At 43.8% G+C, this 19,319-nt stretch overlaps 1 protein-coding gene across 1 annotated transcript; it reads right to left on the bottom strand.

Moving 5' to 3' along the window:
• Positions 1 to 4,673: 4,673 nt before the first annotated feature.
• Hrg (histidine rich glycoprotein) lies at positions 4,674 to 15,356 on the bottom strand. Its single transcript, XM_032899225.1, has 7 exons — positions 15,105 to 15,356; positions 13,063 to 13,173; positions 12,238 to 12,328; positions 9,841 to 10,007; positions 8,435 to 8,515; positions 6,775 to 6,876; positions 4,674 to 5,544 (listed from the first exon to the last, which is right to left on the bottom strand). The coding sequence occupies exons 1-7, from the start codon at positions 15,318 to 15,320 to the stop codon at positions 4,702 to 4,704; spliced, it is 1,611 nt and encodes a 536-aa protein (XP_032755116.1). The 5' UTR covers positions 15,321 to 15,356; the 3' UTR covers positions 4,674 to 4,701.
• Between the last annotated feature and the right edge of the window lie 3,963 nt (positions 15,357 to 19,319).

Below are 19,319 nucleotides of genomic sequence, written 5' to 3'. Positions count from 1 at the left end.
ATGCCCAATTTAGCGGTTTGAATGAGAATGTCCAATAGGCTCAGATATTTGAACATTGGGTCCCCAGTTTGTGGTATTGTCTAGGGAGGTTTAGGAGGTATGACTTTGCTGGGGGTGGGGGGATATGTCACCGGGTGCAGCCTTTGAGATTAAAAGCCTCATGTGACTTCCAGTTAGCCTTCTCTGCTTTGTGCTTGAGACTTGAGTTCTCAGCTTCCTGCTCCTCTTTACATGCTCGCTCCTATGCCTCCTGCCGTGATTCTCTCTCATCTCTCTGGAACCATAAGTCAAAATAAACTCTTCCATAAGTTGCCTTGGTCCCAGTATTTTATCACAGCAGCAGTAATGTAGGTAATACACATAGCTATAGCATAACTACAGAGAGCACAGACTCAAGAATTAGGGAGTTAACTCAAGGCAGGGAGAAATTCTGGGCATCAGATTTGCCTCAACTGACTCAATACCAAGAGACAGAATTCACCTCTGGTTCCTAGCATTGACATCTGTACTGGGTGGTTGACATCTGTACTGAGTGGTTCTGTGTGTCAACTTGAAACAAGTTGGAATTATCACAGAGAAAGAAGCCTCCCTTGAGGAAATGCCTGCATGAGATCCAGCTGAAGGCATTTTCTCAATTAGTGAGCAAGGGTGGGAGGTTCCATTGTGGGTGGTGCTGTCCCTGGGCTGGGTTTTATAAGAAACCAATCTGAGAGCGGGGAGGCCAAGAAGCCATGGCAGGACGATGGAAGGCTGACATAAAGATTCCGCTCTGTGTATTTACAGGTTGTTATCAATGTTCTTAAGGGATGGATGGTACTGGGCTTTGTATGTTTAAGTGGACACTTATATCTTACCAATTGGGTCAAAAAAAAAGAAGAGGAAGAAGAAGAAGAAGGAGGAGGAGGAGGAGGAGGAAGAGGAAGAGGAGGAGGAGGAGGAGGAGGAGAGGAAGAAGAGGAAGAAGAGGAAAGAAACCAAGCTGAATTTTGTCAAATGCTTTCTCAAGATCTAACAAAATGATCATGTGGTTCTTTGAGTTTGTTTATATAGTTTATATAGTGGATTACATTGATGAACTTCCATATATTAAACCATCCCTGCACCTCTGGGATGAAGCCTAATTGATCATGATGGATGATTGTTTTGATGTGTTCTTGGATTCGGTTTGCAAGAATATTATTGAGTATTTTGTGTTGATATTCATAAGGGGAAATGGTCTGAGGTTCTCTTTCTTTGTTGTGTCTTTGTGTGATGTAGGTATGAGTAATTGTGGCTTCATAGAAGGAATTTGGTAGTGAACCATCTGTTTCTATTTTGTGGAACAGTTTGGACAGTATTGTTATGATGTCTTCTATGAAGGCCTGATAGAATTCTGCACTAAACTCATCTGGACCTGGGCTCTTTTTGGTTGGGAGACTTTTAATAACTGCTGTTCCTGATTTAATTTTGGTACCTGGTATCTATCTAGAAAATTGTCCATTTTCTTCAGATTGTCCAGTTTTGTTGAATATAGGCTTTTGTAGTAGGATCTGCTGATTTTTTTAATTTCCTTAGATTCTGTTGTTATGTCTCCCCTTTCACTTCTGATTTTGTTAATTTGGGTACACTCTCTGTGACCTCTGGTTATTCTGGCTAAGGATTTATCTATTTTGTTGATTTTCTCAAAGAACCGGCTCCTGGTTTTGTTGATTCTTACACCCCTTCATGATAAAAGTCCTGGAAAGATCAAGAACTCAAGTAAAAGCAATATACAGCACACCAGTAGCTAACATCAAACTAAATGGAGAGAAACTTGAAGCAATCTCACTAAAATCAGGGACTAGACAAGGCTGTCCACTCTCTCCCTACTTATTCAATATAGTTCTTGAAGTTCTAGCCAGAGCAATCAGACAACGAAAGGAAGTCAAAGGAATACAAATTGGAAGGGAAGAAGTCAAAATACTACTATTTGCAGATGATATGATATTATACTTAAGTGACCACAAAAGTTCCACCAGAGAACTACTTAACCTGATAAACAACTTCAGCAAAGTGTCAGGGTATAAAATTAACTCAAACAAATCAGTAGCCTTCTTCTACTCAAAGGATTAAACAGATTGAGAAAGAAATTAGGGAAATAATACCCTTCACATAGTCCCAAGTAATATAAAATATCTTTTTGTGACTTTAACCAAGCAAGTAAAAGATCTATATGACAAGAAATTCAGGATTAATATAGTAAAGATAGCCATTTTGCCAAAAGCAATCTATAGATTTAATTCAATCCCCATCAAAATTCTTACTAAGTTCTTTATAGAGATAGAAAGAGCAATTTGCAAATTCATCTGGAATAACAAAAAACCCAGGATAGCAAAAACTACTCAATAATAAAAGTAATTCTGGGAGAATCACCATGCCTGACCTCAAGCACTCTTACAGTCATAAAAGCTGTATGGTATTGGTACAGAGACAGGCAGATAGATCAGTGGAACAGAACTGAAGACCCAGAAATGAACCCACACACCTATGGTCACTTGATCTTTGACAAAGAAGCTGAAACCATCCAATGGAAGAAAGATAGCATTTTCATCAAAAGGTGCTGGTTCAACTGGAGGTCAGCATGTAAAGGAATGCAAATTGATCCATTCTTATCATCCTGTACAAAACTTAAGTCCAAGTGGATAAAGGACCTCCACATCAAACCAGATACACGCAAACTAGTAGAAAAAAATTGGGGAAAAGTCTCAAACACATGGGCACTGGGGAAAATTTCCTGAACAAAACACCAATGGCTTATGCTCTAAGATCAAGAATCAACAAACAGGACTTCATAAAACTGCAAACCTTCTGTAAGGCAAAAGACACTGTCATTAGAACAAAACGACAGCCAACAGATTGGGAAAAGATCTTTACCAATCCTACACCTGATAGAGGGCTGATATCCAAAATATACAAAGAACTCAAGAAGTTAGACTCCAGAGAGCCAAATAACCCTATTAAAAATGGGGTACAGAGCTAAACAAAACATTCTCAGCTGAGGATTATCGAAGGGCCAAAAAGCACCGAAAGAAATGTTCAACATCCTTAGTCATCAGGGAAATGCAAATCAAGACAACCCTGAGATTCCACCTCATATCAGTCAGAATGGCTAAGATCAAAAACTCAGGGCACAGCAGATGCTGGCGAGGATGTGGAGAAAGAGGAACACTCCTCCATTGTTGGTGGGATTGCAACTAGTACAACCACTCTGGAAATCAGTCTGGAGGTTCCTCAGAAAATTGGACATTGAACTACCTGAGGACCCAGCTATACCTCTCTTGGGCATATACCCAAAAGATGCTCCAATATACAATAAAGACGTATGCTCCACTATGTTAATAGCAGCCTTATTTATATTAGCCAGAAGCTGGAAACAACCCAGATGCCCTTCAACAGAGGAATGGATTGAAAAAAAATATGATACATCTACACAATGGAGTACTACTCAGCTATCAAAAACAATGACTTCATGAAATTCATAGGCAAATGGAATGAACTAGAAAATATCATCCTGAGTGAGGAAACCCAATCACAGAAAAACACACTTGGCATGCACTCAGTGATAAGTGAATATTAGCCCCAAAGCTTGAATTACCCAATCTACAGGAAGCTCAAGAAGAAGGATGACCAAAATGCGGATGCTCCCACTCTTTCTTAAAAAGAGGAACAAAAATATCCATAGGAAGGGATATCAAGGCAAAGTTTAAAGCAGATACTGAAGGAATGGCCATTCAGAGCCTGCCCTACATGTGGCCCATAAATATATACAGCCACTAAAACTACATAAAATTGATGAAGCTAAAAAGTGCCTGCTGAAAGGGACTGGATATAGATCTCTCCTGAGAGACATCCAGAGCAAGTCCAATACAGAGGTCAATGCTAGCAGCAAATCACTGAACTGAGAACAGGACCCCCTTGGGGGGATTTAGAGGAAGGAATGAAGGAGCTAAAGGGACTTGCAACCCCATAAAAACAACAATGCCAACCAACCAGAGCTTCCAGGGACTAAACCACTACCAAAAGACTATACATGGACTGACCCAGGGCTCCAACTGCATATGTAGCAGAGAATAGCCTTGTTTGGGCACCAGTGGAAGGGGAAGCCCTTGGTCCTGCCAAGGTTGGACCCCCAGTGCAGAGGGGAATGTCGGGGGTGGTTGTGAGGCGGGGTCCATGGGGGGGACACCGTTATGGGGGAGGGAGAAGGGATAGGGGGCTTTTGGGCAGGAAACCAGGAAAGGGAATAACATTTGAAATGTAAATAAAGAAATATATCTAATAAAAGTGATGTAAAAAAGAAAAAAGAAACAAAAAAGAAAAAGAAAAAGAAAAAGAAAGCAGGCTGAACAAGCCAGGGGAGGCAAGCCAGTGAGCAACATTCCTCCTCCATGGCCTCTGCATCCACTTCTGCATCTACGTTCCTACTTTGTATTCGTTCCAATCCTGACTTCTTTTGGTGATGAGCAGCCATGTGGCAGTGTAAGCTCAATAGACCCGTCCTTCCCCAACTTGCTTCTTGGTCATGATGTTTTGTGCAGGAATAGAAACCCTGACTAAGACATCTTTCTTCTTGTTTCCATTTATCCTCCTGTCTCTTTCTGGCTTCTTTCCCATACTTCCCTATGTATGAAACCAAAGTTACAAAGTAATTACACTTTTCATTTCTAACTGGTCATATTTTATTTATTCAGAATATTGTACTCTTTCCCCTACCAAGGAATCAGGTTTTATTTTGGAGGCATATGTTAAAAAAAACTTGGAAACTTGTGGAAACTTACTCTCAAATTTCCCTGGACAGGACTTTGAGGCTGTCTGAGGGAAGGGCTGAATCTCTGGTTGTGGGGGTCTGTTGCAATTTGGCAAGGAGAAGCTGGGGAAATTGGCTTCAGGAGGAGTGAGAACTTCACCTACTTTCAGTGGAGGGAGTCGGTAGACATATCCGATTTGTCGTTGGTGGAAAGGAAAGAGTCCTTTACCTGGCCCTCTTTTCCTTGAGTGTCCATGTGGTGGACCATGTCCCCGATGATACTGACCCTTGAGTTCTTGGCTATTGGAAGGTGGGTCACAAGGTCCATAGTCAAGGAAATCATGGTCATGGGGGTGGTGTCCATGGGGATGGTGTCCATGGGGATGGTCACCATGAGGATGGTGACCATGGGGGTGGTACCTGTGAAGATGGTGTCCATGAGGGTGGTGTCCATGAGGATGCTGACCATGAGGGTGGTGTCCATGGGGATGCTGTCCCTGGCAAGGATGCTCATTACAACTGTGATTATGAGGGGGTCTATGGCTCCTGTTGGTACCAGAAGGACCAGAATGGCCAGGGGGCCGTTGTGGAAGGGCATCTTCTTGAAGGGGTGATCTGTCTGAGTTATCTTTTCCTTCTGGTGGTGGTGGGCATCCAATTTCATGTGTCTTATGGGTATGATGATGGTCCCTGGGTCCACTGAGCTTACACAGATGTTTGTCACAATGAGGATGCTCATGGCCCCGATGGGGTTTCATGTCGCTCCTGTTTTTAAGATCCTGGTAAAGGACACAGAAACATGAATATAATTATGTAGGAAGTTAGATTTTAGGCTTGACTGAAGGCTCTCAAAGATTTCACAAATTGATCTAAGACATAGGAAACCAAAAAAGCCATTGTATTTTTAAAAAATTAACTATTTCATAATATGTAGGGGTTTGCCTGCATGTATGTCCGTGTACTCTGTGTGTGTGTGTGTGTGTGTGTGTGTGTGTGTGTGTGTGTGTGTGTGTGTGTAGTGTCTGTGGAGGCCAGAAGGAGGCATATATCTAGAACTGGAACTACAAACAGCCATGAGCTGCCATGTGGGGCTGGGTCCTCTGGAAGAGCATCAAATACTCATAACTGCTGAGCCGTCTCTCCAGTTCTGGTTCTTACATTTTTGTTTTTTCTAGTCAAATTACATTTAAAATAAAAAATGAATCTGTCCTTGAATAGCATTATTATTGCCCAAGAGGAGTATGACAAATCAGCTAATGTCAAAGTAAGAGTGGTCCTTTGGTGCTGCTTTATAAAAATTGTATTAACCTTATTTTTCTCATTTCAATGAAAAGAGATAAAGGAGCGGTGACTGCCTATTAAGCTAGCAGTTTTGGATGGATCTGACATTCCCAACACAGTCCCAAGACACATTCCTCTAAACTAACCTCTAAGCCCTCAACTTTAGCTTAAACAAACAAAAAACACAGAGTCTTTTCTCTGTAGCTCAGCCTGGCTTGGAACTTGGCTATTTTTCTATTTCAGCTTCCCACATGTTGGAACTACAGTTGTATACTGAAACAGACTTTAATTAAAAAAGGTATGGCTAGGCATGCGGCTGTCCGTGTGGCTAGGTGTAGCAGTACTTAGAAGCCAGAAGTAGGTAGATCTCTGAGTTTAAAGCCAGCGTGGTTTACATAGTGAGTTCCAGATTAGACAATGCTACATAGTGAGTTCCAGATTAGAGAATGCTACAGAGTGAAGCCTTGACTCAAAAAACAAAAAAAAATTAAAATAAAACAACAAACGAGCAAACAAAATCTATGGAGCCATCTGTACTCTGACTCTGTCTCTTTCTTTTACGCGCGCATGCGCGCGCGCACACACCCACACACACACACACACACACACACACACACACACACACACACACACACACATCACTAGAGCCAAATGAACCAAATGTACTATTCAAGAGATTATCTCTTGGTCTGGTCCTGCTCATTATGAGGGCTGTTCAGCCAACCCACCTCAGTGTTGAAGACTTCACAGGTCAGGTCAGTGTATTCTGGGGTTTCCAAGTCAGAGGCTTCTATACTGTAGGACAAAACTGCTCTGCAGAATCCAAAGACCTTCAAAGGGAAATGCCTGTTAGCATGTGCAATAGGAATATACAGTGAATGGGTCCATACAGTGTGTGTCCACATGGCTGTCAGCATTTCCAGCCAAGAAAAAGCTTTAAATGAACAAGAGGAAAGTGGCCAGGTCTGTATCTTCCACAGGATTTTGTCAGACTTCTGAGGGTTTCTCCACGAACAGATGCACTGTCCATCTGTATGTAGTCCTAGGGACACATGCCCCCTCCTAGAGACAAATGTCTATGCTACCCTTAAGCTAGTGTTTCTGCAATAAAGACCTGGGTTGCTTGTGCCTGGGGGATGGGAAATGCTACTGAAGACAGATTCATGTAACTTGCAAGTGCTGGGAAGGGCAGAGCCACTACAAAGATGGGTTTGCTTGAGTCCTGTTAACACGAGTGTCTGCTGGCTCTCACTAGCTGACATTCTGTGTTCTGGAAACTCCTAACCCCATTTGTCAAAGGACAAGAAGACAGTTTGTTTCTAGAAAAAGCTATGCATTGAGGCTGTCTGGACAGCTTTGAGGTTCCTACATGAATGTGGACTTGCCAGTTCCCAACAGTGGGAAATAAATTGTACAAAGGTTCTGAATTCCAGTGTTTGTAAATGAGTGGGATTCCCACAGGGACAAGCAGCTTTAGTTCAGTGAGGGGAGGCTGCTAGCTTCTCCTTCTCAGACTTTATGACGCTGCAGTAGGTTGTCAGTGCCACACAAACACAGCAGAGTATTTGTCTTTTGCGGCTGATGAGGAGGAATCTAGAACTGGCTCAAGTAGGAAATTTGAGGAGCGGAATGTGTGCGTATGTAAGTATGCATTTGCCACTTGTGAAATTGATGACACAGCACATGCCTCTTCGTTCTGGCTGGAGACAGTGGATGTGCCATTAAACCCCAGGAAAGCCCTCGAATCGAGAACAGAACAGAGTTCCACATTGCTAACACTAACCAACTAAGAGTACACTAGTAGGGGGTTAAGATTGTAGGCCTCATCCCAGGGTAACTGAGCCAGACACTTGCATCTCCACAGTGGGGCTGTCTTAGAGCTCAGCAGACAATAATAATATAGTGGAGATGCTTTATAAACACCAAGATACCAAGTGCATTAGTCATTCTCTGATCACAGTGACCAAATACCTGCTAGGCAAGGACTAAAGGGAGGAGATATTGGGCGTCATCAGTAAGCTCTTCCAGCAGATAATGGGTCAATTTGACTAAGGAAGAAGTCCTGGATTCTAACCAAGCTTGGCAGGATCACAGTAACATCCTCACTTGTCACCTGGGATACCTGCGAGTGTCCATGCTTGTTGTAGATGGCCTTAGCATATGCTGGCTATTGGCTCACTAAGCCTTTCGTCTTAAAGAATTGAAAATTCAGTTCTAGGTACTATGTATATCACGTCGTGTACATTCTAAAACCATTTCTCCATCCGCCGATCAGAATGAATACGTGAACTTACGTTCTAGGGCGGTGTGAGTGTGGTCAGTGAACATGTGTGTGAGGAGCCCCTTGAGGTGGTGGGCACGCTCTAAATGGCGGTGTGTCACACTTACCGGAGGGTGTCTGGGGAAGTGTTGTGTGGAACAGTTCCTCACCGAGAATTCCACGAAGTACTTGGTCCTTTCCCCTCCTCTCTGGAACAAAGGAATCAACACAGTTTCAAGAGCATAGAAGCTGAGAGGGAAAGTAATAGACACCCATTGTACGACATCTTGTAAAACACTAAGGGAGTGAAAATGATGAATACATGTTATTTTCCTTTGGTTTCTGCTTAATAACAATAGATTACGCCAGTGATAGTAACCACCATTTGCAGAAGTTCTGTAGTACACGGGCAGAAGCATAGCAGGGAAAAACACCCTCCCTGAGCCCCAGATCCTCATCTTTTGGGGATGTCACTGCTACTGTTTTGTTTTATTTATGTTTATGTGTCAGAAGTGCTTCCTGCATATGCTTCTGTCCGAGGAGGTCATAAAACGGTGTCAGGTGATCCGGATCGAGAGTCACAGCTGATTGTGAACCATTATGCCCAATCTTAGAATCCTACCCAGGTCCTCTGGAAGAGCAGTCAGTGCTCTTAACCTGGGAACCATCTCCCCAGCCCTATTCCGACTGGTTTCACGTGTTTCTCCAACAGGCTTTGTCCACGTGTAGGGGTGTTCAGATGTTCAAAGACTTCACGCACATGGGCTCATATGCTAAGTATTGTTTTGCAACCTTCTTCTTCCCTCTTGCCAGTGCCTGTCAGGTCAGAACATTCTGCACAGGCTACCACATTATATGCATCCCATTGCTTGAAATACTGTGATCTATTTGATTTTCCCCTTTCAAAACCTTGGCAGAGGCTGGGGAGAGTTCTTTCAGTAGTTAAGAGTACATACTGTCCTTTCAAAGGACCAGTTCAATTCCCCATCAGGAGATCCAATGCCCTCTTCTGTCCTCTGGGCTCTCTCTCTCTCTCTCTCTCTCTCTCTCTCTCTCTCTCTCTCTCTCTCTGACAAATAAACAAATCTTAAAAGTACATATTTAAAAGAAACAAAGCCAAAACATTATCTGGCTGTTCCACATGACAGCTCTGGGTGGGAGGCACTAATATTCTGGATCTACGAGGCAGAGACATTTAGCCTCAGCTCTAAAGCTGGTCATGGTCAGGCTCTTTTTCCAAGCCTCAGTATTCTACCATAAGGAGGCTAACATTGGATGGTTTTTAGTGTTCAAATAATCCAATAATGCTCTTGCCTTTCCTTTGGCTTCTTTTTCCTGTCAGATAATAATTCTATCCTTATCCCTTATCTCGTATCTCTTCAATACGAGTTTATTCAATACGAGAAGTTTATGGGATTGTTGTTTACTGAGTATCAAAGGCTGCAACAATTTCAAAGGAGCTGCCTAGGTGAGGCCGGTGTACAGGGCCAGCTGATCAGCTCACACCCGACATGCTGAGGTAGTGGGAACTCACCGCTCTTATAACCCTTTCGGCCCGTTCCACTCTGAATGAGGCAAAGTCACCATTCTCCGCTTTGTACTTGTCGAGGGCTTTCCGGGCTAGCTTTCTGTAGGGCTCGGAATCCTCAAAGAAGTCGAAGAGTACAGGACTGTCTTTGGTGTTGCTAAGTGCTGAAGAGACTAGAGGAAGGAGAAAGACAGTGATGCCACAGGGTCAGAGTTGGAAGAGGCAACTTGGAAGCCAGGTCAGAACACAGCACGTGTAAGCACATCCCTGAGAGTCATTACTGTTATTACAGATGGACTAACTGAAGGTTAAAGTAATTCAAGGTCAATCGGCGGGACAACAGCTGTTTTCCCTGCTACTCCAGATGACCTCCATCCATGAGGCTATGCCCACTCCAGCCTTCACAAGTGCTGCTTTAATCTAGGCTTCCTATCTTTGTCAAGGAGAGAATGGCAGCTTAAAGTTAAAGCTACAGAAAATGGTTGAGCGCAATCTCCTCCCTCCTCCCTCCCTCCTCCCTCCCTCCCTCCCTCCCTCCCTCCCCCTCAACCTCCCTCTCTCTGAGTGTGTGTTCCCTTTCTCTTCACCCACAGGGAATTGCCCTGCCCTCAGACTTATACTATGGTCTCCTGGCTGCTAGGAATACAGGTCTGTAACACCATGCCTTGCTTCTTTTCAAAAGCAATTTCAACTGCTCAACTTAGCTGGGCAGAAGGACCTGTGCCTTTAATCCCAGCACTCAGGAGGCAGAGGCAAGCAGATCTCTGTGAGTTCAAGGCCAGCCTACTCTACAAAGTGAGTTCCAGGACAAACAGAGCTAAACTGAGAAACTCCGTCTCATCTAACAAACCTAATTCTTTTGGAGAAAATATTAAAATACTTAAGAATGTGCACTCTAGAGCTAACCCAATCACAGAAAGACATACATGGTATGCACTCACTGATAAGTGGCTATTAGCCCAAATGCTTGAATTACCCTAGATGCCTAGAACAAATGAAACTCAAGACAGATGATCAAAATGTGAAGGCTTCACTCCTTCTTTAAAAGGGGAACAAGAATACCCTTGGCAGGGAAGAGAGAGGCAAAGATTAAAACAGAGACTGAAGGAACACCCATTCAGAGCCTGCCCCACATGTGGCCCATACATATACAGCCACCCAATTAGACAAGATGGATGAAGCAAAGAAGTGCAGACCGACAGGAGCCGGATGTAGATCGATCCTGAGAGACACAGCCAGAATACAGCAAATACAGAGGCGAATGCCAGCAGCAAACCACTGAACTGAGAACGGGACCCCCCTGAAGGAATCAGAGAAAGAACTGGAAGAGCTTGAAGGGGCTTGAGACCCCATATGTACAACAATGCCAGGCAACCAGAGCTTCCAGGGACTAAGCCACTACCTAAAGACTATACATGGACTGACCCTGGACTCTGACCTCATAGGTAGCAATGAATATCCTAGTAAGAGCACCAGTGGAAGGGGAAGCCCTGGGTCCTGCTAAGACTGAACCCCCAGTGAACTAGACTGTCGGGGGGAGGGCGGCAATGGGGGGAGGGTGGGGAGGGAACACCCATAAGGAAGGGGGGAAAGGATGTTTGCCCGAAACCGGAAAGGAATAACACTACAAATGTACATAAGAAATACTCAAGTTAATAAAAAAAAAAAAAAAAAAATGTGCACTCTAGCATCAGCGCTGTAGAAACGTAGACGTACCATTCTTTGTCATGCCTCAGTGTGCTTTTGAGAGCACACCTTGGAATCTTTGCCAGCCCCAATTATTTTTATCTCTGCAATAAAAAGTTCCACAACATTTACTTCATAGCCTCGTGTGAGATTAGATGGAACGATTGGATCTGTGTGGCACAGCGTATGACTACTTTATACACTAGGACATAGAACTCTTAACTGTTGAAGCCAATTCTTAGCAAGTGCTCCATATTCTGCAAAGGGTAACTCATTCTATTCAACTCCAATACGAATTCTAAATGAGGAAAGCCTAAACAGATTAAGTAACCTGCTCCCCAGCTCACAATGATCCTGGAGATGAAATAGTTGGAGCTGGCATGACCTGGAAGGCAAAATCTAGACACAGTGAAGACAAGATTCCAGCTCAATGGCACTGACTCAGAATAACTGGTAAATAAGGTTTGAATTCCAGCTCAAGCCTGCCTACCCTCAGAACTAAGTCTCTGCAATGGTGTGTATTGTCTCTTTAAGTGAGGATTGCTGGAGGCAGGGAGCTGTCCTCTAGTTTCAGGAGATCTGTACTAATGAATGGAGAATGCAAGGACAGGCGCGAGTCAGCTCCCATTCCACCAGGCTGTTACCTAATCCACACCACTGTATGACCGAGTTCTACGTTCACTTGGAATCAGTTAGCAACTCCGCAGATGACCTTACCGGAACTCATGGTACAGTTATAGCCATTCACGCTAAGATCTTGAGACTCATTTGAGGATCTTGTGGCTATTACCTTACACTGTCCAATCACCTGTAAGACAAGAGGATTCCCATCAACCTCATCATAGACTGTGTACTGCACACCATTGGCACCCCAAACCCTTATGAAAGCAATGGGATGTGACCACACCCCAAATGTTTTCAAAGGAGACAGCACTAGATAGAGCCCCTTGGTGTGTAAAACTTGAACTTCTGGAATTGGCATCCTGTGTCTGCTCATTCCTTTGTACTCTCGCCTGTGAAGGGAGCCTGGCCTCAGTATCCAGGCTCACACGCAGGACAAGACCTAATTCCTCACTGCAACTATGGCCAGTACCACCAACGGGGTCAGTCTTCACTGCACACAATTCCCAGCTCATTAATTCATAGGCTGTGTTTTTTTAAACGACATTGGACTCCATGTACTCCAACTCTTTCCCTTTAGAGTTGAGAGGATTGTTTTCTAAGGATGTTTGCTGATTTGCCCGGGACTTGAAGGTAATGGCACTATCTCAGGGAACCACGAGAGAACAATTGAAGGTTAAGATCATCTTCATGGGGTTGGGGATTTAGCTCAGTGGTAGAGCGCTTGCCTAGGAAGCGCAAGGCCCTGGGTTCGATCCCCAGCTCCGAAAAAAAAGAACCAAAAAAAAAAAAAAAGATCATCTTCATGAATCTTAAGATGCCAGCAGCTTTTCTCACTGTCTAGCCCAGCATATGTCTCCTGTGAGTGAGCTGATTAGATAGAAGAATGATATGAGGAACCCAGTGGCCCCAGTTACTTACTATCTCAGATGTCCACCTGGCTGGAAGACAGTCATCCTGGGCTTTTGTGGAGAGGACCCAACAGTCAGATTCTATCACATCTAAAACTAAGTAGTAGACGGTGGCAATTTCCTAAGGGTGACAAGGAATGGACAGGTCAGGAGGATGCAGGGACACAGAGATCTTTTTGTTTTGGTTTATTTTGTTGTTGTTGTTGTTGTTCATTTTATTTTTTAATGATTTATCTATTCTTATTTTCTATACATAGGTGTTTTTGCCTGTATGTATGTCTGTGTGAGGGTGTTAGATCCCCTGGAACTGGAGTTCTAGACAGTTGTGAGATGGGTGCTGGAATTGAACCCCGGACTTCTGGAAGAGCAGCCACTGAGTGATCTTCCAGTCCCCTGTTTTTATTTTTAATAAAAGCAATCTCTTCCTTTCCCTTTCCTTTTTTCCCTCTATTCTCACACACTCTCCTTCCTTCCTTCCCGTCCCCTTCCCTTTCTTTCTCTCTTCTTCCTTCCACTTTCCAGTTCTCTGTCCATTGTTCATTCTTTTTCTTTTTAAAGAACAGGACTCCAGGATGTAAGAACCCAGGCTGGCTTTGAACTTACCTTTCTGCTTCACAGTCCCAAGTGCTGAATTACAGGCATGCACTACTGTGGACCCAGAGGTTTCTTCTCTCACCTTTAAAAAGCTGCAACTAAATGACCCATTGGTTTGGGTAGGTGTTGAAAGTTCAAGCCCAGAGTTAAGAGTGACAAATAACTACCACCTCCTCTGGTCTGTATTTGTGGTCCTGTCCTCTGTTCCTGAACTGTCTTTCCCTCCTTAGCAGCAGAGAACAGCAGCAGAACAAAACAAGCAAGGAAAAATATAAATACATCTTGCAATCATCAGTTTTTCCCCTTAGCCAGTCATAAACAAGGCTGAGTGGTCTTTCCTTGAAATATCTCATGTCTTGCCTAGCCTGTATTTTGACCACTGCCTTGATCTGGTCCTCCTTTCTGCATTCCTGGATATGCAAACGACCTCGTCATTCATGTCCCTATCACCTGCCTCTGTCCCCTGAGTCTCATTGTGTCCCCTTCTCCAGCCTTTCTGTACTGCCATTCAGAGGTAGCACCATTCACTTTCATCCTGTGTCAGACAAATGTGTGACACATGGCTCTTACATTTTTTATTGTCTTAAGTTCTGTGTTCCTGATTTCTGCATTTGGCAGTGCCTCCCCATCTCCAGTGCTGTAAAAAGTATGAAATGCTTTGTGTGTCATCTGCAGTTGCCCGTGGTCTGGCTTCCTGCCTTCAGACATTCCATTGTAGAAAATGTACGAAATTGTTATCGTTGTTGTTGGAACTGTTATTGCTGCAGTGGGAGGAAACAGCATCGCTCCGTAGTCCCAATTGCCCTATCAACTCTGGTCTAAACAACCATAGAATTTAAATGAAGACAGTAAGCTTGCTTGGTTTCAAGATAAGCCCATATTCTCTTCCAACTTCACACTGAACTCCAGAGCCTCATTGAACTTCTGTAATCCCTACCTGCTTATTCCATTGCTGTGCAGTAGGTCTCTTTCTGATTCCCTGCTCACCTCAAGGACATGTGGTGCTAGAATTCACCTGTTCAAATCCCTCTACCCTCCAGAACCCACCACGGTATTTCCCTTTCAGAATTAAAAGATCTGTCATTGTGTCGCCCCAATATCTTTGGTGTGTATATGGTCACAAACCTATCCTGTCTTTCACAGTTGAAATTTGAATTTTTCAGGCTATTATTTTTTCTGAGGAGCACAACTAATTCTAGTTTTCTTTTCAAAGTTCCCAGTATTCTACGGGATCTACAGTGCTTCAGAATAGTTGCAGCCGGATGCATGGTTACTGACGTGCCAATAACCAAGATTAGTTTAGAGGCAAACCCAACAACTCAGAGTCCGCTTCAGAAACTAAACAGGAAACCTGGCTAAAGTTGTCAATTGTGCAAAGCAGCCTGCTCTGGGGCTGCAGTCCCCATTGCCCCTGACACGTTGTCTCCCAGCTCCAATCCTCCATTGGCCATGTCTTACCACTCTGTCCAAGTGGGCATCAGAGACCCGCTGCAGCTGAAAAGTATAGCCACTCCTCCGCCCTTTATTGATCAGGTCTAGAACTTTCTCAGCCAGAGGCTTGGAGGCATCACAGTTGGTGGGACTCAGGGCATGGGAACACTGCAGGGTGACTAGAAGCAATGCCGTGGTGAGCACCTTCATGGTGCAAAACCATCCTCGGCTGTGGTCCACCATAGTGGAGAATTCTACAGTGACTCACACTCAGTTGATAAAGGTCTTTATAGATCTTTTGTTGTATAACTGGGCATGTTCACTTTGACCCCAGGTTCAAATATCTGTCAACAGTCTGTAAATGATTAGTGTAGAGAAAGTTAAGACCCAACACTGATGCGTGGGTAAAACCATCATTTGTGCAATACGCTATATCTGGTGGACAACTGACTCAAGGTGCGTTTGACCCTAAGTATTTATTGTGTGGGCGTGGGGGATGGAATTGGGAGTAAGTTTTCTTTTACTTGTCTCATTTGGAAATCTCTACAGCCAGCTGCTTTTTGTGGATTATGGTGCTAAAATTCCTCAGTGGAACACAGCCGAATTATCTGAGCTGGGTAACACATTCGATGCCCTGACTCTTGAAGGTCATGACCTTCAGCTGTGACTGTGAAATCTGATGGACATTTCTAACCCTGGCACTGTTATTTCCTTACTGTGTGATGCTGTAGAACCCTTCTGCCTTAGTGACTGTTCTATTGCTGTGAAGAGACACCATGACCATGGCAACTCTTGTGAAAAAAAAAAAAACAACACTTAATTGGAGCTTGCTTCCATTTCACAGGTTTAATCCATCATCATTGTGGGGGGATCACGGTGGCCTGCACAGGTGGACATGGTATTGAGATATCACTGAAAGTTCTACATCTGGATCCACAGGCAGCAAAAAGAGAGAGCCACTGGGCCTGGCTTGGGCTTTTGAAATGTCAAAGCTCATCCCGAGTGACACACTTCCTCTAATAAGGCCATATTCACACCAACAAGGTCCCATCTCCCAATCCTTCTCAAGTAGTGCCATTCGCTGATGACTAAGGATTCCACGATACATGAGCCAATGAGGGTGTCTTAACTGAGTTCCTATTGCTGTGATAAAACATCATGACCCAAAGCAACTTGGGGAGAAAAGGGTTTATTTAGCTCACATTTCTATATCAACACTCATCTCCGAAGCAAGTCAGAACAGGAACTCAGCACAAGGAACTGGAGGCAGGGGTTGATACAGAGACCCTGGAGGAGTGCTGCCTACTGGATTGCTCCTTATGGCTTACTCTGTGTGCTTTCTTATACAACCCAGGACCAACAAACCTGGGTGGCCCCACCAACCATAAGCTGGGCCCATCCTCATCAAGCACTAATTAAGAAAAATACAGGTCTGCCTATAACCCAATCTCATGGAGGCATTTTCTTCATTTCATGGCGGTTCCCTCCTCTCAGATCACGTTAGCTTGTGTCAGGTTGACATAAAAATATCCAGCACAGGGGGGTGGCATTTTTATTCAAACCACCACATCCTTTCACTCTTAGATTTTTTTGTTTATAAAATGTGAATTGATAGTTCTTGGTGATGCTGTGAAATGAATAAGAAGCCATGTCTATTTCAGTCGGTGAAATGTTGGGCACAGCATAAATGCAGAGTAATGGATACCACTTACTAATGTTTGTGCTATGACTAGGGACCCTCCCATGCCATCCTCCTTACTTGTGTCCCTTAAAGCAAATCATACGAAAGAAGACAGTGGTGGGACAGATAAGGGCTGAGACATTGTGTAACTATCCCATTTAGGTAAGGACTTCTCACTGGGCACAGGGCTGAAGGCAGCAACCTCTATCCAACCCCTCCACAGTGTGGACCCTCCATGTTTGTAGGGGTTGCAGTTTCAGAAGGAACCTAAGAGATCCTGCCTAGGTTTTCTGCTCACTGCTGTATGTAGTGTCACTACAGCATTTCACCTCTTCCCGAACTTTCTCTACAGTGAAGTCCTGCAGCAATGGTGACAAACCTTGCCTTCATGTTAGAAGCATTCAAAGAACTTTAGGAAAAATCCTGGTGTTGGACTGGAGGTTCTTCTTGGTGGAAGACTCTTCCCGAGCATGCACAAAGTCCCGGGTTTCACACCCAGAAGAAAACTATCACTGCAGTTGCACAGATCCCCTCGGGTAGAATTAGTGGTGGATCCAAGCCAGGGCAGTCCTCAACTTCCCAGATCATTCCAAAGTATTGTCAAGGCTGAGAAGGACTGGGTTATATATGGAGTCAAAGACACAAAAGAAACTAAGACAGAGACACAGTGATGGAGTCCATACACGGCGATGCAGTATTTTGAAAATATCTCGACCCATCCCATGGGCAAACACCAATCTCTGACACTAGTAATGATACTCTGCCATGCTTGCAGAAAGGAGCCTAGCATGACTTTCCTCCAAGAGCCTCCACCCAGCAGCTGACTGAAACAGATGCAGAGACCCTCAGCCAAACGTTGGACAGAACTCAGGGAGTCTTATGGAAGGATTGGGGAAAGGACTGGAGGCTCTGAAGGGGACAGGAACCCCACAGGAAGATCAACAGAGTTAACTAACCTGGACCCTTGGGGCTCTCAGAGATTGACCCACAAACCAAAGAACATACATAGTCTGGACCTAGGCCTCCCTGCACATATGCAACAGATGAGCAGTGTGTTCTTTACGTAGGTTCCCTCAACAACTGGAGCAGGGGTTGTCCTGAAACCTGTTGCCTGCCTATGGATCTCATTCTTATAACTGGGATGCCTTGTCTGGCTTCAGTGAAAGAAGATTTACCTAGCCCTGCAGAGACTTTATGCACAAGGGATACTGGGGGAAGAGGGGAGGGTTCTCCACCCTCTCACAGGAGAAGGGAAATGGGGAAAGAGGGGAGGAATTGTGTAAGGGGGGCAGTGATTGGGATGTAAATTGAATAAATAAATAAATGTAACATAGAAAAAAGAAAAAAATATCTCTTCCATGCTAAGACACTAGAACTCCTTCTGGGCCTCACAGCCAGAGTTAATAATAAACTTTGTAGTCTCTTAAGACCTAAGACTGCTATTCTACTACTCAGCCTGTTTGCTTAACATGATTTTAAGAGGACAGTGTAACAATCATACTTATTTGCTTTGGATTTCCCATGAAACCAATTTCTTGTTTTTGTTTTGTTTGTTTGTTTGTAGACAGGGCTTCTCTGTGTAGGAAGTCAACTATTTGTTGGTTTGTTTGTTTGGTTTTTTGAAGCAGGATTTCTACAAGTAGCCCTGGCTATCCAAGAACTCAGAGATTTAACTGCCTGTGCCTTCCAAGTGCTGGGATTAAAGGTGTGTGTGCCACCACCGCCTGGGTAAAATCAAATTTACAATCTAAGCTAATGCATGGCTGTGGTCCTAACATATATACTCCTCATGCTCCTGGGTCATGAGTAAAGCACGAGTGTTTGCAGGTGGAACCCCTTATATAATCCACAATAAATGTTAGATGCAACATACGGATATTGCTTGAGAAACAAAGATGTTGTAATACTGTTTATTTTCTGGGTCAGTTGGACTTGGTGACTTAGTCCCTTGTCAAACTCTGTTAAAGATCTCTGTAAAGAATTCCTTCTTTCCTCATGTGATGTTTTTGCACTCTTCAATAAATTCAAACCAGAATCTCCTTGTTCGGGACACACAGAGAGATGGAGACAGAGAGATTTACAAGACAGCCTTTAGGCAGGCATGGATTCAGACTCATGGCAGACAGACAGGGATGAGGGAAGATACAGGGAAAGCAGAGATTATTCAAATCTGGACTCCCTTTTGGTTAAATGACTCCAAGGGGAAGGGCTTTGATTTCTGTCCTTAATGCAACACCAAGGCATCATTGGAAACTCTTGTTATTAATAATGTGTTCAAATGTCATGCTCACCGAAGGTCCAGGCTGACTCTAGAAATAAAAGGAACACATTTAGAACAATAGTCAAGACTGAACTTTTAGAATCACTATGTTTGGCCTTTGAAGACACAACATTGTGACCCAGAATCACAGGAATATCAGGGACGTCAGAGACTAACATTTGGTAATTGTTTTCCCTTTTTCTATAATGTGGGTCTTGGAGAGTAAACTCAAGTCATCAAGCTTGGTAGAAATCATCTTTCCTCATTGAGCCATCTCACCAGCCCAGGAAGAAGGGTAATA

This window comes from Rattus rattus, chromosome 4 (assembly GCF_011064425.1).
Source record: "Rattus rattus isolate New Zealand chromosome 4, Rrattus_CSIRO_v1, whole genome shotgun sequence".
Taxonomy (NCBI): Eukaryota; Metazoa; Chordata; class Mammalia; order Rodentia; family Muridae; genus Rattus; species Rattus rattus.
This window is presented reverse-complemented; position numbering and strand designations above follow the sequence as displayed.